Raw genomic sequence first — 20,031 nt, forward strand, 5'->3', positions numbered from 1 at the left:
GATTAAATGTGCACTACGGTTGGCCTTTGCTAGGAGAAAGACAAAGCTTTAGTACAGGGACTGCTAATCTCCATTATTTCTAATAGCAAGAAGTACCCCAAAATGTGCCCCATCCCCTTGTGAACAGGGCTGACAGAACTCTCAGGGGAGAGAGCTCTGCACTGCTGCATGGAGCAGTGCCACACACGTAGAATTAGCTTCCGAGCTCTGCCTAATGCAGTAAACCAACAGCAACGGCCATGTAGGCCTTTGCCTCTCAGGCACTGTCTGTCCTTGTTATGGCAATGAAATCTTCCTTCAGCTTCAGAATTTCAGCATCCCCCAACATCTGCCTGAAGTCAGGGGCACTGACTACCCATTACTGCTGAATAAATGATCTTGGAAGTGTTTAAATTTTGACCTAGTAACCAATTGATAGTCTCTAAAATATTTAAATATTTCTAGAATGATATGCAGCCACTGCATTCATTTAAATTCCTTTATTGAGTTGAACAGGCAGGATATTGACCTTGGTACTATTTCCTAACACAGTATGTCAATAAAAATTGTAAGTAAGGAGCAGTAAAAGTTTAGATACCAAATGAAACAGGCATTGTTAATAAATGAATACTGTTCTCTGATGTAGCTGTACATCTTCTGGTTTCAATGACCTGTTTTGGCTACCCAAGAAACAAACTGGCTACATGAAAGAGAATAAAGGCTCCTAGAGGTTCAGTCTGGAAATTTGCAGCTCCTAGAAAGAGATTAGAGGACATGTACTTCAACTCTTTTGGAGCCATCACTCATGTGTAGTGCAGTGTGCCTGTTATTTGTCAGCACAAGCTCATTCTGCACTGCCTGTTTATTTATACCATTGGAAGTTAAAACTTTTTGGATCTCAGAAGTTCAGAAGAACTGAAGAATCGACCTCTTTGTGTACTGCAGTGGAAAAAATGAGGGATTTTTATCATCACGATATGAGCTCAAGAAAACAGACAGTTCTTTTTGAAATGGAAGAAAACCCCCACATGCAATTGCTGTTTAAAAGGGTCATGGCATTGAAGAAGTTTGCACCAGTGTCTATGGACAGTAGAAACTGGTGCTATTCCAGTTAAAGGTGTTAACTCCCAGCATCAGCTTTCCTGGAAATTCACATGGTGGGTCTATCAGGAGATAATTAGGTGGCTGCAAATCTTAGCAGCATAGACAAGGCCAGTGATCTATAGGAGTTGAAAGGACTAAGGAAAATTTGTTGCCACCTTGACCATGATAGCAAAGTCTTTCCACCTAAATCTCAACTGACACTCTGGCCTACTGACCAGGAAAGGAAAAAGGCAAACGAGAACTGCATTATCCAGGGGATCTTATGCATTAGTAATAAGTACAGAATAAAAACCTGTTTCTCTTTTATAAGTCACACAGAGATGAATTTGCATCACTGAGCCTGAACCCAGAATTCATTCCCAAGAGAAAGGAGATGACGCATTTGTAGCATGCCAGTTATTGATGACTAACCTGGGTTCTTATACAAGGTTGGGGTAGGTTTTTTTTTTGGAGGCAACACACGGCAGGGACAGGGGGGACAACACAGCAAGCACCCCTGCAAATAGGTCATGCTTTGTACTTTTAATATACTAGTAGTATTGTTCAATTGTGGAAACACACTTGGACATGCCCTTATTGTAGCAAAACAACAGGATTCACATATTTATGCTTCTGATTATTTGTATTGATAATGATGTCTCTGGTTTTAATTAGAAAACATCTCCCTCCTCCCCCCTGTAAATACATGTAACTCAACTTTAGAAAGGAAGCTGCGAGATGTTGTGACTCTTAATTCAAGTTAACTATTCTAAAATGTGATGCACTTCTCTAACACTGTAAATACTGACATTCAGAAGCAAAATCTTGTTGGTCTAACACTTTAAAGATAGTACCTTCTTTTTTTATTTTATAGACAGGCTGTAAAACAAGTCAGGGAACCTTTATCACTACAGAGAGATTTCCCTCTGCCACCTGGAGATTAAGGTTTTAATCAGCGGATGATTAAGTTTTTCATTACTAAGTAATTAACACTAAGTTTGCACCGCTCAACTGTTAACTGCTATGCTAAGGTGCACCCACCATTAAATGCATGGGTAAAACATGGACAAGCTCCAACATATGAAAGCAAATTAAGGATTACATAAAAAATAAATAAAAGAACCTGTGACAGATGGTGTAATTCACCATTATCCAGCAGGCTGATGCTGGTGTGTTTCCTCCTCCATTGTCATCAGTTTACCTTGCACAGGGGTTGTGTTAAGCCCTTAGCTACCAAGTTAACACATTCTCACGGCACCAAAGAGCTGTATTCTCTACCTTACACAGAAAACAGGTTCCCAGAGCTCCACAAGCCCTTGATCAAACATCCAAACAGTTGGTTGTGACCTGCTTTACGTTATCTGGTGCAACAGTTCATGAGAATATTTGTTTCTGTCGTAACATGACAGGTATTTAACGATTTGGCCTAAAAAAATCCCCCCAAATAACTGTGCTTTCAATTGGCAAATTGCAAGCACATGTATGTATATTGATGCAAGGAAAAAAAAGAATCTCTAAACCAGGCCATACTTCCAGAGAGACAGTGCTGGTAATTCACAGCCAGGCACACTTGGGTTCTCTACAACTATCCAACAGCCTCAAAATTGTGTGCAGTTGTGGGGAAACTCAAAACATTTGGCTTAAATCAGGATGTTCAGCGAGCGCACATGTACGGTCACTGAGGCCAGCGGGTGAGGAGGGATACATAGCAATATATGTTTAAAAATACTTTAAAAATAGAATCTAGTAGGCTGGAACAGATCATCAAATCCAACGGTTAGGACTGCCAAGACCATCGCTAACCCATGTCACTGATGGCCTCATCCACATGGTGTCTGAACACTTCCAGGGACGGTGACTTCACTACTGCACTGGGCAGCCTGTTCCAATGCCTGAGGACCCTCTCCGTGATTCTAACATCCAATCTAAACCTTCCCTGGTGCAGCTTGAGGCCCTTACCTCTTGTGCTATCATTTGTTACTTGGGAGAAGACTGACCCCACCTCACTACAACCTCCAGTCGGATATAGTTGCAGAAAGTGATTGAGATCCCCCCTGCGCCTTCTCCAGACTATAAACACCCCCAGTTCCCTCAGCCGTTCCCCATCACACTTGTGCTCCAGACTCTTCAACAGCTCCATTGCTCTTCTCTAGCCCTGCTCTGGCACCTCAATACCTCTCTTGCAGTGAGGGGTCCAGATTGAACACAGTATTCGACATGCAGCCCCACCAGTGCCCAGTACAGAGCGATGATCACTCACCTGGCCCCACAGACCAAACAAGTGCTTTCCACCACCTCCGCGGGTCCGGCGGGCCCGAGACGCGCTCTCGCCCACCTGGGGACGCCGCGGCGGCGGGCCGGGCCCCACACAGCTCCCGCCTTCAACCCCACCTCACGCCGCAGCCTTCCCTCCCCTGGCACCCGGCCCACGCTCCTCTTCCACCCCTCTCCTTCTGTCAGGGCGGCCCCGCTGCCTCCCCACCGCCACTGCCGGGCCCGTCAGGGCGGCCCCGCTCCCTCCCCACCGCCACTGCCGGGCCCGTCAGGGCGGCCCCGCTCCCGCCCCGCCGCTGGCGCTGTCTGTGGCGCTGCTCGCGGCCGCTGGGCCGCGCGTGCGGGCGGCTCCGTGCGGGGGGATTTGAAACAGCCGCTCCAGGGGCAGCGCAGCGGCGGCGGCCAATCAGCGGCCCGGATTTTTCGCGCTGGTTCTGGCCGGAGGAGGGGGCGGGGCCGCCGCGCAGGACCGCCGGAGCCGCCGCCGCTGTTGCCGTGTCGCTTCAGCTCCCGCCGCCGCTGCCGCCGCCGCTCCCCGGCACCGAGCTACCGCCGCCGCCTCCGCTCGGCTCTCGGGGCAGAAGGATGCGCTAGGGCACAGGTCAGTAGGCCGGCAGCGCGCCCGGCTCAACCCCCGCCGCCTCCCCGGGGAAGGGAGGAGGCACCCGGGGCACGTTCCCGCAGGCCCCGGGCGGGAGGCGGGAGCGGCGGCGAGGCTCCCTGGCCCGTGGGAATGCCGCCGCCCGGCCCCGCGCCTCGCCGCGGTCACCGGGAGCACCCTCCGGGGTTGGGACCGCGGGCTCTGAGCAGCACAGCGCTATGGAGGCCGGGGGTCCCGTCGTGGAGCATCCCAACCCCCCCCCTTTGCCCCCCGGCTCTGGCCGTTCCCCGCAGGGACTCCTCGACGGGGCTCCGCTCCCCTCAAACTTACTGCCGGCGCCCCGCCATCTCCATCGCGCTGCCCGGGCAGCCGCAGCTCCCGTTTCACCTTTCCCCGGAGGAGGGTTTTTTGTTCGCTCCCCCCTGTCCCCTTTCCTCCTCCCCCCACTACCTGGCCCTGGCTGAGGGGCCGGGGGTCCCCCGGCCGCCCTCCCCCGGCGGCTGCCGCAGGATTCCTGCTGCTGGCTGGGCCTGACTCTTGGGTGGCGGAGGAGCGGAAAGGAGCGATGCCGAGTCCCGGCTGTTGCAGCTTCATCCTTTCCCCCCCTGCCCTCCTCCTTTTTGGCGCTGCGGGAGGTCAGGGGCAACATAAAGGGGTAATGGAGAGGTGCCCACCCGTCCCACCTCCTTCCCTGGGGAAGGGGGGATCAATCAGTGCAAATCAGAAGGAAAACCGGAGGAGGGGGGGGAGAGGAGGAGGAAAGGAAAAAAAGCCTCCCCCAGGGTTTAAACCGCCTCCTGAAGGGATGGGGTGGCTGCAAACGTCCCCCCCGTGGCGGTGAGTGTGTGGGGAGGTGGAGGCTGCTCCTGCCCCTTCCCTCCGGGTAGGACTGGGATTGTACGGCAGCAGGAGTGAATGTAACTCTGGAAATGTATGGAGGGGGAAGCCATGTTTGATTTATTCCTCCACTAAACACTGGTGTGATGATCCTTCTCCTTACACCCTTCTGCAGTCCATCCTGGACCTGTTCAGGAGGAGAGCCTTGTTAGGAAAATGAGAAGAAAACATTCCTGGGAAGGCGTGCAGGCTTATTGGCTCAATCTCCCATTAAGTATAAGAGGATAGGGTTCTTGCAACTTGAATTGATATTTGTGTGGTAAAAGAGCCTGGGGAACTTGTATTCCCAAGGCCATAGTTACAGCTCATCCGCTGTGGCTTTACCGCTCTGGGGGTGGAAAAGGGAATTTGCCATACTTCTTGAACATATTTATACTTTGCTTTTTGGTTTTGGTGGTTGTTTTGTTTTAAATATGTTGTCTGAAAGGAGGAGTAAATGCTAGTAGAAGTACACGGAGAGTAAACACCGTATTTAAACACATTTCAGAGAAAATTGGCCTAATAGCCATTAAACAGGCAGGAGGCTGGTATCAGTCATTGCCCGTGTATTTTATGGGCGTGAATAGTTTCTTGTTGGCATTTGCGTTAAAATTGGTTTAATACGATCCTTAAGTTTAGAATTTAGGAGCTAGTGCTGCCCACACCAGGTAAACTAAATGAGGTCTGATTTAAAAAAGACCCCAAAACAAGAAGGAGGATCTGTTTGGCATTTAGGCTTTTCAGGTATCTAAGGAAGGTAACTATAAACACTGTAGGGTGGCAGTGAAGTTTGTAATAGATTTTGCAGAGCCCTTGCTGGTGGTTTAAGCAGACATGTATGCGTACTAGGATTCCTGAAACATGGAGTATGTGGCTTCAGCTGCAAGAATAATCTGGTTCCTCACCAAAATGTTCGTACATTAGTAGGATTTCTGTCAGTTTATCACTGAAGCTCTTATTTGCTTGTTTTGCTGTGGGAATTCTGTTAAGGAAATGCAGCAACCTTAATAAACTCCTCAATTTCAGAGCATGGTATTTGACTATTTGATGTATTCATTGAATAAAACCACTGTTTTGCAGGACCATTCAGGGCTCTGTACTTACAGTATGTACAATTCTGGTTGTTTCAGTAAACATCTGTATCCCATGTAGTAAAACATCCTGGGATTTTCATCTTGTATGCAGCCATCAGAAAATACGACAGTTTTGTATTTCAAAGCTCTGGATATTCATGGAGACTGTATGGCTGGTTCTTTTGAAGGTTATAGGAGTGTCCACACTCATACATACTTGGAAAAATTCAGCTGTTAAAAGTATTGTAAAGCCCACTGATTTACCAAATATGATTGGAAAATATCAGAAGAAACTGGGTCATTATGCTTTAAGGGTGGAGATTTAGAGTGGTTTAGGAAATTGAAATTAAATGTAGCATATATTTCCTTTTGGTTCAATACAAGTCCACCAAATGGCTAGTAAGAATGAAAAAACTGTTTTCATATCTGTAGGGCTACGTGCTTTTTCTGAAGCCAGCGGTTGCTTTGCAGCTGAGACTATTGCATTTAAATTACTCCCTGCATGCAATAGACTAGGTATTACAACACAGTCAACTCCAGTTTATTTTCGACTGGAAGCAGAAATGATTGTTTTCTGCTTTCTAATAAATATTTGGGTGGTGAAATTGATGTGTATGGGTATAGATATATATATGCATATGTATATATATTTATTTATATATACCTAAGTTAGCACAATGATTTTGACACAAACAAGATAGCCAAGGAATGGCAAGAAGGAGTTGTTTTTCAGTGTCCTATTGTTCACAGCCCATTCACCTCTCACTTTTGCACTGAGCCTGCTTTTTGTTCCACTGGTGTCACTATGATTCCCAAGCGAGGCCTTATTTCTACAGACTGATAAATGCAGCTCTTTCCTTGTGGTCGATCAAAGCCTATTGACTGCTTCAGGACTCCATACCTCTATAAAGGTTCCCCTACTCTGGTTGGACTACTGGATCAAGTGTGTAGGTTTATGAAGAGCGGAAGATATAAGCACAATTCTTGCAGCATTTGGGTCACCTCTGGTCATTCCTGCTTACATACCTACAAGACATCTGTTAGGTTTTAAGCATAGGAGGTGGTTGAATGCATGAAAATGGCAAGTACGTACTATGTAGAACAAGGTAAAGCACCTAGCCTTTTTTTGGGGGGGGGGAGGGCAGAATTTTCACTTCTTGAGCACACTGTGCTGCATAGTGGGAGGCATCCACTGAGTGGTATTGCTGAAAACAGAAGATACCCTAACATTCAGTAGTCAGAAACCAATACAGAAATGCTTGGTGGGATGAGTAATAATGCAGTAGGTGATAGACCTGGTATAATTCTCTAATCTAGCTTTTGGAGGAAAAAAGAATGGAGATACTGACGTGGATCTAAGCAGATAAGTCCATGTTTCCAAGAAGCATCACTTTCCAGTTAGGATGTAGCTTTGAGAAATGTCTGAGCACTGAGGATGTGCTGGAATCTTGGTGGTGTAAAAGAGAAGGTGGAGATGGAATATGGCATCAGGAAAAGTGGTCAGGTGGTAAAGTGGAGAAAGAAAACAGTTTCCCATCAGAGCTTGCTATGTGAGTCCAGATTCCCTTTGGTGCATGATTGTGGAGGACTTAGGGGGTGCTTGCCAGTAGCCACCCTGCAGCTTGCAGATTCGTGGAGCTGGTTGAATGGATCAGTTAGCTATTTTATAAAACTAATGGGTGCTTGGAAGGTTTTGATTCTGGGAACATTCTGAATCATCACCTTCAAATCATCTTCTGTTATGACCTGCAGTCATTGGAGGTAGTAAGACAGCTATATAATGTATCTACTTTTTTCCTTTCAGTTTGTAATGACAGAAATTACAAAAGTGATATATCAAGTGCTATTTTTAATGTTTTTATCAATTTGATGGTGTCCTGCATAGTTATTTTAGATTTTCTAGCATCAGCAGGAAGAGAAGTTTTTGGAATGTGCTATAAGGGAAATTTAGACCATAATCTTTTCTGCTGCCCTTCTGGTGAATAGCAAGCCGCAAAAATATGCAAGGTTCTGGAGAACAGATCATATACACTAATGCCTTTTGTATGGTGATGATAGGTTCATGTATAGCCCATTATGCATTACTTTGCTCACAGAAACTCTTAACTTTAGCACCAGATAATCTATTGTCTCTCTGGTATGATTGAGAAGCTGCTTCTGTCTGAAGTGTATAATAGGTTACACCAGAATATAATTTCCTTAAAACACATTTTGTATGCAGTAAACATATACCTGCTAAAGATTTAACCAAAAGCAAGGTTTCTGCTATCCCTCTTGCTAGTGTTAAGAAATTATACCATTACATGTAAATTATCCTGATAGTACAATGGTGTGATGAGCTACCTGTGGAAGAAGATGTTGGAAAATCTTTGACAGTTTCATAGAAGTCAAACGAAATCTAGTTAAGTATGGAAAAGAGAAGTAGTAGCCCATACACACTTCACAGTATTGTTATGGTGGGCAAAGTTGCGTTGCCGTGGGGCACCACTGATGTAGGTTCTTGTATTTGACATAATTTGAAACTAGTAAAGCATATGAGTGGCTTAAAGCATGTGTTAAATTGGAAGGGTTACTCAACAGGTGATGGCTCAGTTTCTCGTTTTGTGCCAATCTTTTTACCTTGTCCTATTTTTATCGTAGTGCAAGATAGCAATTTGATCTTGTTTTGAACTTTGATATTCAGCTCTCCAGCACAAATCGGAGCTATTTTATATTCATCCATATTTGGGGTAAGGATACATACATGGCAAATGTTTGGAAAACTATATAGCATGATGTGCTATTCAAGTAGACTTCATAGAAGCTTTAACATATTTCTTCTGTTGGTTTTCTGTGTGGCTCTTTGGAGAAGCACAAGGTAGTCTTGTTCTGATGGCTGAGATGGCCATTTAACTGTCTTTGTGAAACCTATTCTGGCCTGTGCCTCATATCGAAGTGCTAAAATACTGTCATCTCACATCTGTGCTAAAATACACATAAAAACCCCCAAATACGTGTTCTAAGATTATAATAATCTTTAAGCATATTTGGCCTTGAGGGCTGACAATGGAATTCCATGTTTTCTTTGCCATCGTAAAAACATAATAGCAGGTGTTCTCCTGTCTTCTGAGTTCTGCCTTACTAAATAAGAGATACACAAGGAGCAGAAGATGAAAGATTTTGTGGCAAAAATACCTTCAAAAAAGAAGGCTGAGGTTAGTAAAGATTTTATTAGAAATGTGATCTAAACACCATTTGAAATACTTATAAAAGCTACTGATTAAAGAAGCAATAGGAAGGAGATGCAGTAATGCAGCCTTCTGGAATAGTTTTTGGGATCCATTTAATTTATTTATTCATAACAAGTTGAAGTGTAAATATTCCTGCTGTGGCATGGGTTAGTCTGTGGAGCTGAGGTTCCCAGGATCGTGTATCACATAAATGAATTGTGGAACTTGCCAGCCTTGGTGGGATGCCATCGGAGCAAAGGACCTGACTGCACTGGCGCTCAGAAACATCTAAATTGGGGAGTTATCTCTGTACTAAAGAATGCCCAGATTCTATTCTGATAATAAAGCCAGAGGGATTTAAGCCAAAGTATGAACCTTAGAGAGCAGTGTGTGATGAAAGATATGAATATGGATCATTCAGTTTATGGAGTAATTGCCAAGAACTTTCAAACAGATACTTCAGAATGAAATTAATACTGTGATTTTCCTGTGGATGCAAAATGCTGACCATCAGAAGCTGTTTTATAGTAGCACTCCTGAACAAACTGGAAACAAGTGCTGTAATTGAAGTGGAACATGACTGAAATTTCACCAGGAGTGCAAAGTAATAGGTTTAAATCATAGTAAGTTGTGGTTGTACAATCTCTTCATCAGATGAATGCTTGGCTCAGTAGTGGTAGTGATAGCTGAGTCTTCAGAAACTCTGCAAGTAAGGAAAGCAGTTACAATTGCTTAACATGACTTATTTCTACAGTCAGAATTTCTGGATTTTCCCATAAGAAGGAGATACAGCAGCATTTGTTGAAAGAACTAGATCTGGCGACGTAGTGAAGTAATCCACAGAACTAGAGGCGTGCTGGGAGGAAGAACAGCAAAAATGGCAAGAGATGCCAATTGCAGACCTCTCAACACAGGAGTTTGGGGAAGTGGACAGGAAGGAACTGGTTTGTTGGACAGGGAAGTTTTATCTTTTTAACCCCCAAGTTAAATTGGTAAGCTACACTTTATCTCCAGAAAGCTAAGACTTGCCTCGAGTTCCAGACCTTTTACCCGGAACAGTTTTGCTAATCACTCTTCTGGAAAGACTTTTGATGTAGTCTTAGTGGAAGAAGCAGGAAGGGAATCTAGAACCATGTGGATGAAAGGTGGTAATGTATTTTGGCAAGAGCATTTTAAAGCCCCAGCACATGGAAATACTTCAAATAATGTCCAAACCAGAAAGGTGGCTTAGTAGCTACTATTTGGATTTGATTGGAGAATGTGTAGTGTTCAAGTCTTGGATGTTGATTGAGTGTTCCTGGCATACGTATACCAGTTGTGTGTGTTTTGCTTTATGGAAGTACGTTGACAGAATAATTAATATAGTCATGTGCATCGCTACAGTCTATGTGTAAAATAGACCAGAATTAGCATAGTGTGGCCAGCATTATGTTGTACACAGTTACATTGTTCATGTATGGAAATACACAGTTCTTGATGAAAAGTGCAAGTCTGCAAGTAAAATTCCATGTGACTGTTGAGTCAGTGTTAACTCATTCTGAACTTCACCTTCTAGTTCCTTACTTAATGTTATGGGGTGTGAAGTGGAATGTACTCAATGAAACAAATCATATATATGTTTATGTATTACCTGTCCATGTCAGAGAGGTACATTATCAGTGCAATGTGTTGCTGGTTTTATGAACAGCAGAAGACATGGCCAAGTAGTGCTCCATAATGAAGATTATGAATCTCTCCTATGTCTACATATAGCTAGGCTTTTGTACTATTGACAGGGCCTCATGTATCACCAGTGTCACAATGGTGCTTTTTAGAATTATTGCAATGTACCAAGTACGCTTCTGACATCTAAACCTAGGTTTTCATGCCATTATAGACAAAGATAGCAAGAGTTTTAAGGATCTCGGCAAAATGATTGTATCCTCTGTATTAAAATTAATTGCTGTCTGGCCTGATCTGGGAAACAATATATTTCTGTAGAGGTGGAGCAAATACCATTTTGCTACTATTACCGTTTGATTCATAATTTATAGTCATAATTTGTTTTGTGGTGTCCTCCCAGATTTGATCTTCCCATCTCAGTATTTGCACAATCGGTAATTTTATGATGCTTTCAGCGGGGCTTTGGGCATTTACTGTGCTGTCATGACTGTATATGGCAGTAAGGGCAAGGAGCAGAGGTAGGATCCTGAAAAGAAAAAGCAGTAGGATTAAAGGGGTGAGAAATTAAAGGAGACTGGAACCAGGTGAAATAGCAGTGTCAATAAGGAAGAAACTCAGCAGTTAAGTGCTGAGCTATTTGGGATTGCATTTACTGCTTTGTTTCCGAGCTAAATAGAAGCCAGATGCGCAACCCTGGCCCACCTGAGAGACAGAGGCACATCATTTCATTAGTGAGTAAACACCTAGATTGAAGGATTATTCTGTCTGTACTGAATTACCAAGTCCTGGTTTGCTAGAGAGGGACCATCCCCTTCAGGTGAGCCATTTGGAGCTCTCCAGAAGACAGAAAAGTCTCAAGTTTGCTTTTGAAAACATTACTTTTTCTTTACTTTTAGCCATTTGTTAAGCAATCGTTCAGGGCCACCTTTCTGTGTTAAATACTGGTGGCAAGTCCAGTAGTTCCTACTGTTTCAAGCACCAGTGTTCCCATCTGCTTATCTGCAGAGGAGAATCAATTCTCTTCTGCTTGGTTTGTGGTCCCACCACAGTAATATCTGTATTCTCTCTTCAGACAGAAACATGATGTTTTATAAGAATTTTAATTCACTCAAATCTATCTCCCTCTTTCACCACCCTCTCCAGGAGCAGGAGTGGAACTGATATTTCTGCAGCAAGTGGAATAAAGTACTTCTTCTGATTTTGAAGAAAATGGATTAATGGGGAGGAGTCCTGATGAGCAGTCTTCTAGCCTTGTCCTCAGCAGCAGGGGTTGGTTGCAAAAGCTTTTCCTGAGGAGGAACAAAAAGTCAGGTCCATTAGTTTTGTAAGCTCACTTTCTGCACTAGCAAGAAATGTTTCAAGTGAAGAAATTCTTTACTTGCCATGCTACAGGTCTCAGTTGTACAAGCTGGTGTTACCTGTTGCTTTTGTGAGACGTCAGTGAATGCTTGTTTCAGTTGATGAATATAGACTGTAACAATGAAGTTCTAAAATTTTATCCATTGGTGAGGGGAAAAAAGCAAATCCAAAACAAGAGAAGATCAATACTTTTTTGATTAAAAAAAAAAATATTGAGTGACATGTAAGCGTAAATACAGATGTAAATACCCTGCCCTTTTTCAAGCAGTTTTCAAGATATGCCTGATGGTTTTGTGCAAATGTATTTTACATCTCTATATAGACATGTTTCTGGACTGTAAGTGTAAGGAAATTTTCATGCGCTTACCTAAACCTACTTTACAGGTCTTGCTAGCTGACCGGTTAACTGAAATCATTGTGTCTCTACAGCAAGATTAACGAAGTCTTTGCTTCAGGTGCTTTTAAACTCAAAATTGGCTCCTTTGGACTAAAGCTTCCTTTTTTTTCATTCCTACATTTTTTCTAAGACAAGTGGTAAATTGTTAGAAAGTTTTGGTGTAATTGGTTTCAGTTCTTTGTCAGCTACTACAGTAATGGTTTTCTTCATGAGAGGGAATGCTTTTGAGTTTGCTGGATAGAGCTGGTTTGTAACATTTTTTGGCAAGCCCACAGTGCAGTTTTCAGTTATGTCTTTTCTTAATTTAAATCCTGTAGTAATTTTTTACTCTTTTAATATAGTGAACAGTCTGAGCGTGGTGCAAGATGGTAAATACCTCTACTCCTATGTGATATTTTAGTTATTTTACACAAGATAATGGGAGTAAGTATACTTGAGTTTTCAAATGTATTGTCAAGAATGTGTTGTATCTTTACTAATCTTTTCAAGTGTTTTGACTCATTCTGATCTGAAAATAGGAGTAACCTTTGCTCTTAAAATTGGTGAGAGAATGGAGAAGACTTACCAGAAAGCTATCCTTACAGGAAAAAAGCAGCAGTCATCTATTAGCTTTTCCAGTGCCAGCAGAAAGCCTCATTTGTAGGTAATAAAAATAGCTTTTGTGGATAAAGTTCTTTTACAGTGAATTTGTAGTGAGGTGTGTCATTCCCCCTTCCCTCCCTGAGTAATTCACCTGAGAAATGGCTTTAAGAAAACGCATAGGAAAAAAAACCCCAGAAGTGGTATTTAATGGCGATGTTTTTTTGTTGATTACTTACTCTGTTCACTCCCTTTGGCAGAATTGGAAGGAATGGGCTACTCCATTATTTCTGACACACAAGAAAAGCATCTCTGAAATTGCAGCAGATGTGGAAGAAATGAATAATAAGTATCACATAAATGATAGTGGCCTGGACAGTGAAGGAGGAATCTGACATGCAGACTAACTGTATTTGGCTTATGACTCCTGTCAGATGATAGACCTTCAAGTAATTAATAACATTCTTTTAAATGCCTGCAAAATAATTTGTCTTATTTAGAATCTAGGGGTTTCTTAGTATGAAAATGTGGACAAAGCCATTGCAGGCACTGTCTGATTAAAATACCTAGAGACGTTTCTCTGATAACTCACATCTTTTGCTTACTGAAAACTGTTTCTTCACAGGCCAGAATACATTTATTCAGCAGACTCCGTAGCTATCATGTTTTTTTCTCTTTGTTAGTAAAAGTAATACTTGTTGGGTCACCAGACAGTCAATATGGGACGATAGTAGTTTAAGCTCATTAGCTGCTACTGGCATGTGGTGCTTTTGTCCCCTTCCTTTCTCTACCCTCCCCCCGGTTTCCCTTTCTATAGATACAGAATAATCTAGAAAAAGGGATTGCTTTTGCTTCCATGTGATACTGTGGTCTGGCACTTTACCTACCAAATCTAATCATCTGCTCAGCTGCTTCAGGACCTTACTCTTACAACTCTGATCAACCAGATCTTGTCTGTGATCTGTCTCACTTCATTCTTTCATGTCCTGTCTTCTAGTATTAATTCTAAGCTCCCGGTACTGCTTGGTTATCTGCTGCTGATCATTTTCTTTCCTTGCCCCTTTTCTTCTTTTCTGCTCCATTGTCCTCTTCTCACAAAGAGCCGAGTCCTTTTTCTTGCTTACGGTATTGTACTGCCATGGATTTTAGATGGCAAAGGTTCTGCAAAAATTCAGTTAGCTTCAATTTTTCCCTTCTTTCTCAAAAACTTTTATTATTCCCTTGTGTATATGTGCTGGCTTCTTTCATTTAACTGAACCCCACAGTGTAGCTTCTTTTTTACAAGGAGGGCTGAGATACATATCAGCAATTTCCCTTCGTTGGTTGTCTTAGAGATGGTAACTAACCTGCCAGTTGATCTCTGCAAGCCTCATCTCCCCATAGGGCTATATTTGCTTATAGGTGCTCACATCTATTACCTTTGCTCATTATTCTGCCTCTTCTCATTTGGCTCCATTAAATCTTTTTACAAACATGGTCTATTTTCCATGTTCTATAATCTGGTTGTGATAATCTTGCTGTCTCAAATTACTGCCTTTATCTTCATTTTCTCACTTTATTGGCTTGGGTACACTGAATTCCTTTTTACCAGTTATACTCCTGGGTTTGTTGTCTCTTGGCTCCAGTGATTTGAGGGGCCTTTTTCAGTGCTTTCAGCTGTTTTTAGTGGCCTCTATTAGTGAGAACTGTTACATGAACATTCACTCACTGAAGGGCTGAAATCTGCATGCTGTGTATCTTCAGATGTTTAGGCAGATCAAAGTAACTCCTGAAAGTTCAGGGTCTTTCACTGCATGGTCTTACTGGTCTTCGTATTTTTGTGATACGGAATTGCTGCTCTTAGGTTTATTACCTAGAAAGAGTAACTTGATTTCTTTAAGCAGCATCTTTTCACTTAGGTCCTTAATGGTCGTTTTCCAGATGAGGCCTTGAGCAGTTTGATCTGCTTTAGGCCTGATTTAAGCAGGGGGCTGAAAGAGATGATCTGAGGAGGTCCCAGCCTAAATGATTCTGTGATGCTCTAATGATTTTTATGTTTGGAACTCTTCAGCTATGACTTTTTAATGCATCCAGCATCTTGAGTTTGAGTACACCAGTAAGATAGTATAATGTGATTATTTGTTGCTTTTTTTGAGCTGACCTGGTCTGCCTCAAGCTTGATGGCTTTCTAGCTTAGTGAAATAAGTGATGAGAGCAAGATGACTTATTAAGCAGGACAAAAAAATACGCTAGTAGAATTATGCACTAAAGTAGAGTTACAAAATGCAGATGCCTCAATGCAGATCCTGATAAGCACCTCATGGAACCATATTAAAAATGTTTTTTAACTTAACCGTGCAGTTGATGGACAGGAGGGAGTCACGCAAGGCATTGTTGGTGCTGGTCCTCGTGTGGGAAGCCGTGATTGCAGCAGTGTGTCAGACAGCGAAGGGGGGAGCTCTGGCTGGTCCAGGCAACCACTGGAGGGCGTCTGCAGCCGCAGAAAAGCTCCTCGCTTGTAGGCTTGTTTTTTAAAGGGGATTTAGATGCCCAAATCAAATCTCTTGTTTTGCATTCTGGTTTGGTCTGTTAAGAATCTGTGGGAAGGAAGCACAGATTTTGCAACAATTCACTGGTCTGGGTTTCTTTTTTTCTTTTAAAGGGAGTCTTGTTCTCGTCTCCATAAACATGTGTCACATGTTCCATAACGGGTTTGCCTTTTCCCTGAAAATTTATAGAATTTGTCATCAGTTGTTCCTTAAAATAGATACGATTTCAGTTAAATGTGCTGAATCACAGTTTGAAACATGTTTGTATTGTTAATTGGGTTGAGAGTTCTGTTTCATGTCCCATGTTTTCAGAGATCTTGTGAAAGTACATGAGTTCTCTTTTGGTTTAGTGAGTTCTTTGTCCTGTTCTGGTAGAGTTTTGGTTTTCCTTTTACCTCTGACTCCTCTTCTGAAGTGTTATACAATTGGCTGGTTTCCACTCATTTTATTGGAGATTTTATGGTAATTCAGACTTCATCTGGCTAAGGAAAGACTGGAACCTTTCCTGTTGCAGACTCCATTGGAGTTGAGGTATACCTGCTCTTCCTACCTTGTTGAATAAGAGCTTTTCTGGCTGCTGTCTGTCCCTGAAGGATAGTTTTCATTTCTCAGATAAGTCTATATGGCTTTTATGGAGAGAGACCCTTTTAGCTTGTAGGTACCTTAGAGCAGCATGTTAGGGACATGGGAGCATTTGCTAAAAAGAGTGATAGAGTTATGATTTTTAGATTATTTTTTCTACCTGTGTCTTTGTGAATAAAAGGGATTCCTGTTGACCAATTGCTTTGAGCTCAGGCTTGGCTCCCTTAAGCTTGCCAGGCTAAAGTAATGCTCAGATATAAGCATTTGTACATTGCTACTCCTGATGTAGAGGTAGCAAATATGTATGTTTCAGGAATAGGCCAGTTGTAGGCATTATAGCTGTGAACATTAATAAGCAAGGTAGTGAGATTCAGAAGAGATTTCTTCCATAGCAACTGACAATTCAATAGTTATTCATCATGGTTTTACTGCACTATTTTGGGAGCATGCGAGACTAGATTTGATGAATTTTTTGATTTGATGTGACAGTTCTTGGACTTAAGCATATTTGAAATTGGTTACCTTGAGCATGGATATGATGATTATTGTGCTCAGCTCTCATTTATGATGCTGCCTTTCTCAGCATCGTGTATACACTGGACCTGATAACACGAGTAGTCTATGCATATGAATTTTAGAAATGAAAATGATCATTTTGCCTGGTCTAGGAACATAAAGGAGTCATTCTGCCAGATTCATTTGTTTGCAGTGATGGTATAATGTTAATATGGACAGGGCAGAACCCTCAGAAAACCTGTATAGGGCAGATAATAGTGCAGTTTTAACCTGTTGACTATTTTTCAAATTCCTGTAGGAATAATGGGTGCTACATGATATTATTGTTATTGAAAAGCTGAAACCTCAGCAGTTGCTTTGAGCATTTACATTTTGCACAGAATAGCCTGAAAGATTGGCTGTTTCCCAGTGGGCTGGTGCTAATGACACAAAATGCTCACCTTTTGTTTGTTCTCGTAGCCAGCGTGCTTTGGGATGTGTCTGGAGACTGTTGTTTCCCCAGGAGCTGTGCTTTGACAGAAGATTGAGGGCCTGTTTGTAGAGGTGAGGAAGAGAAGCTTGTGATGCTGCTGTCCATGGTGTAGGTGCTACAACAACACAGCCTGTGGGGTTTTTATGTTGGCACAACCTCTTAGAAACAAACTCATCTGGTTTATGTTGTTATTAATGATACTATCTTCGGTCTAACTCTTACTTGTTCTAAACAGTGCAATACCTCTGAGTAATTAGTGTGGGTAAGGCTCACACTGTAGATTGTTAACAGATTGCTAAAATGAAAGCTGTGATTTTGCTCTCTGCTTTTGCTTTAATAAAATCGATGATTCATCAGTCAATTTTTCTTGGTCTTTTTTTGTAATGCATATTAACAGATATTGAGGTATTTTGGTGATAGATATAAGAAGCAACACTTCAGTAAAACTTGCAGGAAGTACAGTATTAGTGGGGCCATCTATGTGATTACCTGGTAGCTTTTGATATTTCTGTATTATTAAAAATATTCTCTATTATTTTGTCTTAATATAGCAGTGTGAGACTGGAAACATCTGGGCTGAATGGACTTTAGCATCAAAAGAAGTTCTCAACTGTTAACTCGAAAAATTAGCTACATCAAAATGAAGCAGGTACCAGAGATCCTTGGAAATACCAATGGGAAGACTCAGAATTGTGAAGTGAACCGCGAGTGTTCTGTCTACTTGGGCAAAGCACAGCTTTCTGCCACTCTACAAGAAGGTGTCATGCAAAAATACAATGGCCATGAGGCTCTTCCATTTATTCCAGCTGATAAATTGAAAGATCTGACCTCTCGAGTGTTTAACGGCGAGTCTGGGGCCCAAGATGCCAAGCTGCGCTTTGAACCCCAGGAGATAAAGGGAGTTGGAACACCACCCAACGCTACTCCTATCAAGAATGGCTCTCCAGAAATTAAGCTGAAAATCACTAAGACCTACATGAATGGAAAGCCTCTTTTCGAATCTTCCATTTGTGGAGACAATGGTGCAGATGTGTCTCAGTCAGAGGAAAATGAACAGAAGCCAGCAAACAAGGAGAGGAGAAGCAGAAAAAGAAGCATAAAATATGACTCCTTACTTGAGCAGGGTCTTGTTGAAGCAGCGTTAGTATCAAAGACTTCAAGCCCCACTGAAAAGAAGGTACTACTTTTTTTACATTCTTTCATTAAGTTTATTAATCATACTGAGATTTTATTTATTCATATGCTAATCTTCATTTCATGTATTGCAGTAGGTGCTTTCCACAAGCAAGTCACTTCCGATGATACTCTTATCTCAAGGGAGGACAGATACACTCTAGTTCTGGTCCATGTTTCTTGCGTAGGCTAGGAGTACCCTGTAAATTCTGTTTCTATGTAAGTAAAATAAGTCTCCAGAGCAAATCAGGGCATGTGGTAGCATGGAATGTCTGAAACAGAAACTTTATCCAGACATGCAGCCAGGATCTAGGCAGGAGGTGTGCCTGAGCAGGGGAGCTGGGGAGACCTCTAAGTTTATAGGTGGCCTTTAACTGTTGGAGCATGAGGTATTCTGGCTTCCTAATAACCAGGTGCTTCAGACAAAAATGAACTATTTCTGCATTTCTGGTTCTGAATTAAGGAAAAATGTGCTCAGTTGTCAGCTGGCAAAGCTAAGCTCTTTACTGTCAGAGGTTAGCTGTTGGAATACAGTTCCTACCTTTATTTGTCATCTGAAAAGAGCTGGTTTTGCTTGCTATAACCTGGTGAATTGTATTCATTGAAAAGGTCTAGATACCTGTATTAAATGCCCTTAGCATTTGTGGCCAAGCTCATCTGTTTCTTGTTTCTTTTAAACAGAGGCAGAAAGAGAAATTTCACTTTGCTTTGCCAAGTTGTAAATAAGAATGCTGCTGGAAGCCCTTTCCCCCCTTTATTTAGTTTTTGTGGCTAGATTCCTTTTGAAAGAATGTGGTTTGCTATCATTTTATCTCAGAGGAAGAAACCTACATAGCAGGAATACTTCTGTGTATATTAAGTTTCTCAGTAAGTAATATATGTAATTAATGAATGCTTTCGGCTGCTGAATGGGTCCCACCTTAAACACAAAATGCATGTTATAAGCTTTCTGTCAACTGCATTTAGTAGTTAATCATAGTATCATTTAGGTTGGAAAAGACCTTTAAGATCATGGAGTCCAGCCGTTAACCCAGCACTGCCAAGTCCACTACTGAAGTCACACATGCAGAGAACCACCACACATGTTTCTGTATTATTACTTTTATTTATCCTTATTTTCATTAAAACTACTTAATGAGTTTACAGAACTGTGTAGACATTCTTCTAAGTATCAGAAATATTTAGCTTTTATTTATGACTTGAATATGTTATTCATCCTATACTGATCCATACTGAATGTTACTAGTTTGCTTTCTTTAGTTCTTTAAAGGAGAATGTTTCAACAGAAATTGGTTCAGATTTTTCTAATCACTACTCAGGTAAAAAAGATGGGTGCAGTCAATAGCTGGAGTAATTCTTCACTCTGCTCATGGTTAAATTGGACTGAAAGGTGATGTATATATTAGCGTCAATGACTAGCATATTTGTGTGGCTTTTAGTATTGCTTTTAGAAAGAGGACGCAATAGTTAATAATCCCATATACGCAGTTTATTCTGAGGCCTTTCATAGCAGATGTTTGTTAAGGATGGCCCTTAATTTTTCCTGGTGAGCAGTTCATTTAAGATTAAAATAAAGGTTGGTCTGGCTTCTCCGAGTTGTCTTTTGGCCAGAAATGGTCAGGAGAAAAGCATGTCAGTGCTGTTTCCCACAGTGCTTGAGCTTGGTGG

The 20,031-nt window shown here is 42.0% G+C and overlaps 1 protein-coding gene across 2 annotated transcripts in view; it reads left to right on the top strand.

The window, feature by feature from the left end:
* The first annotated feature begins 3,763 nt into the window (after positions 1–3,763).
* Positions 3,764–20,031, top strand: part of NSD2 (nuclear receptor binding SET domain protein 2) — a 73,733-nt gene continuing 57,465 nt past the window's right edge. Inside the window, exons 1-2 of one of the 2 annotated variants that reach the window (XM_061359809.1) lie at positions 3,764–3,937; positions 17,742–18,367. In XM_061359809.1, the coding sequence (XP_061215793.1) occupies positions 17,771–18,367 (597 nt within the window). In that variant the 5' untranslated portion in view covers positions 3,764–3,937; positions 17,742–17,770. The remainder of the gene's footprint in view (positions 3,938–17,741; positions 18,368–20,031) is intronic. The other variant, XM_061359808.1, reaches the window with a different exon arrangement.

The sequence above is a fragment of the Neopsephotus bourkii genome, unplaced genomic scaffold, assembly GCF_033783945.1.
Source record: "Neopsephotus bourkii isolate Nb327-2 ecotype Australia unplaced genomic scaffold, CSIRO-AGI_Nbou_v1 NB_994, whole genome shotgun sequence".
NCBI lineage: Eukaryota > Metazoa > Chordata > Aves > Psittaciformes > Psittacidae > Neopsephotus > Neopsephotus bourkii.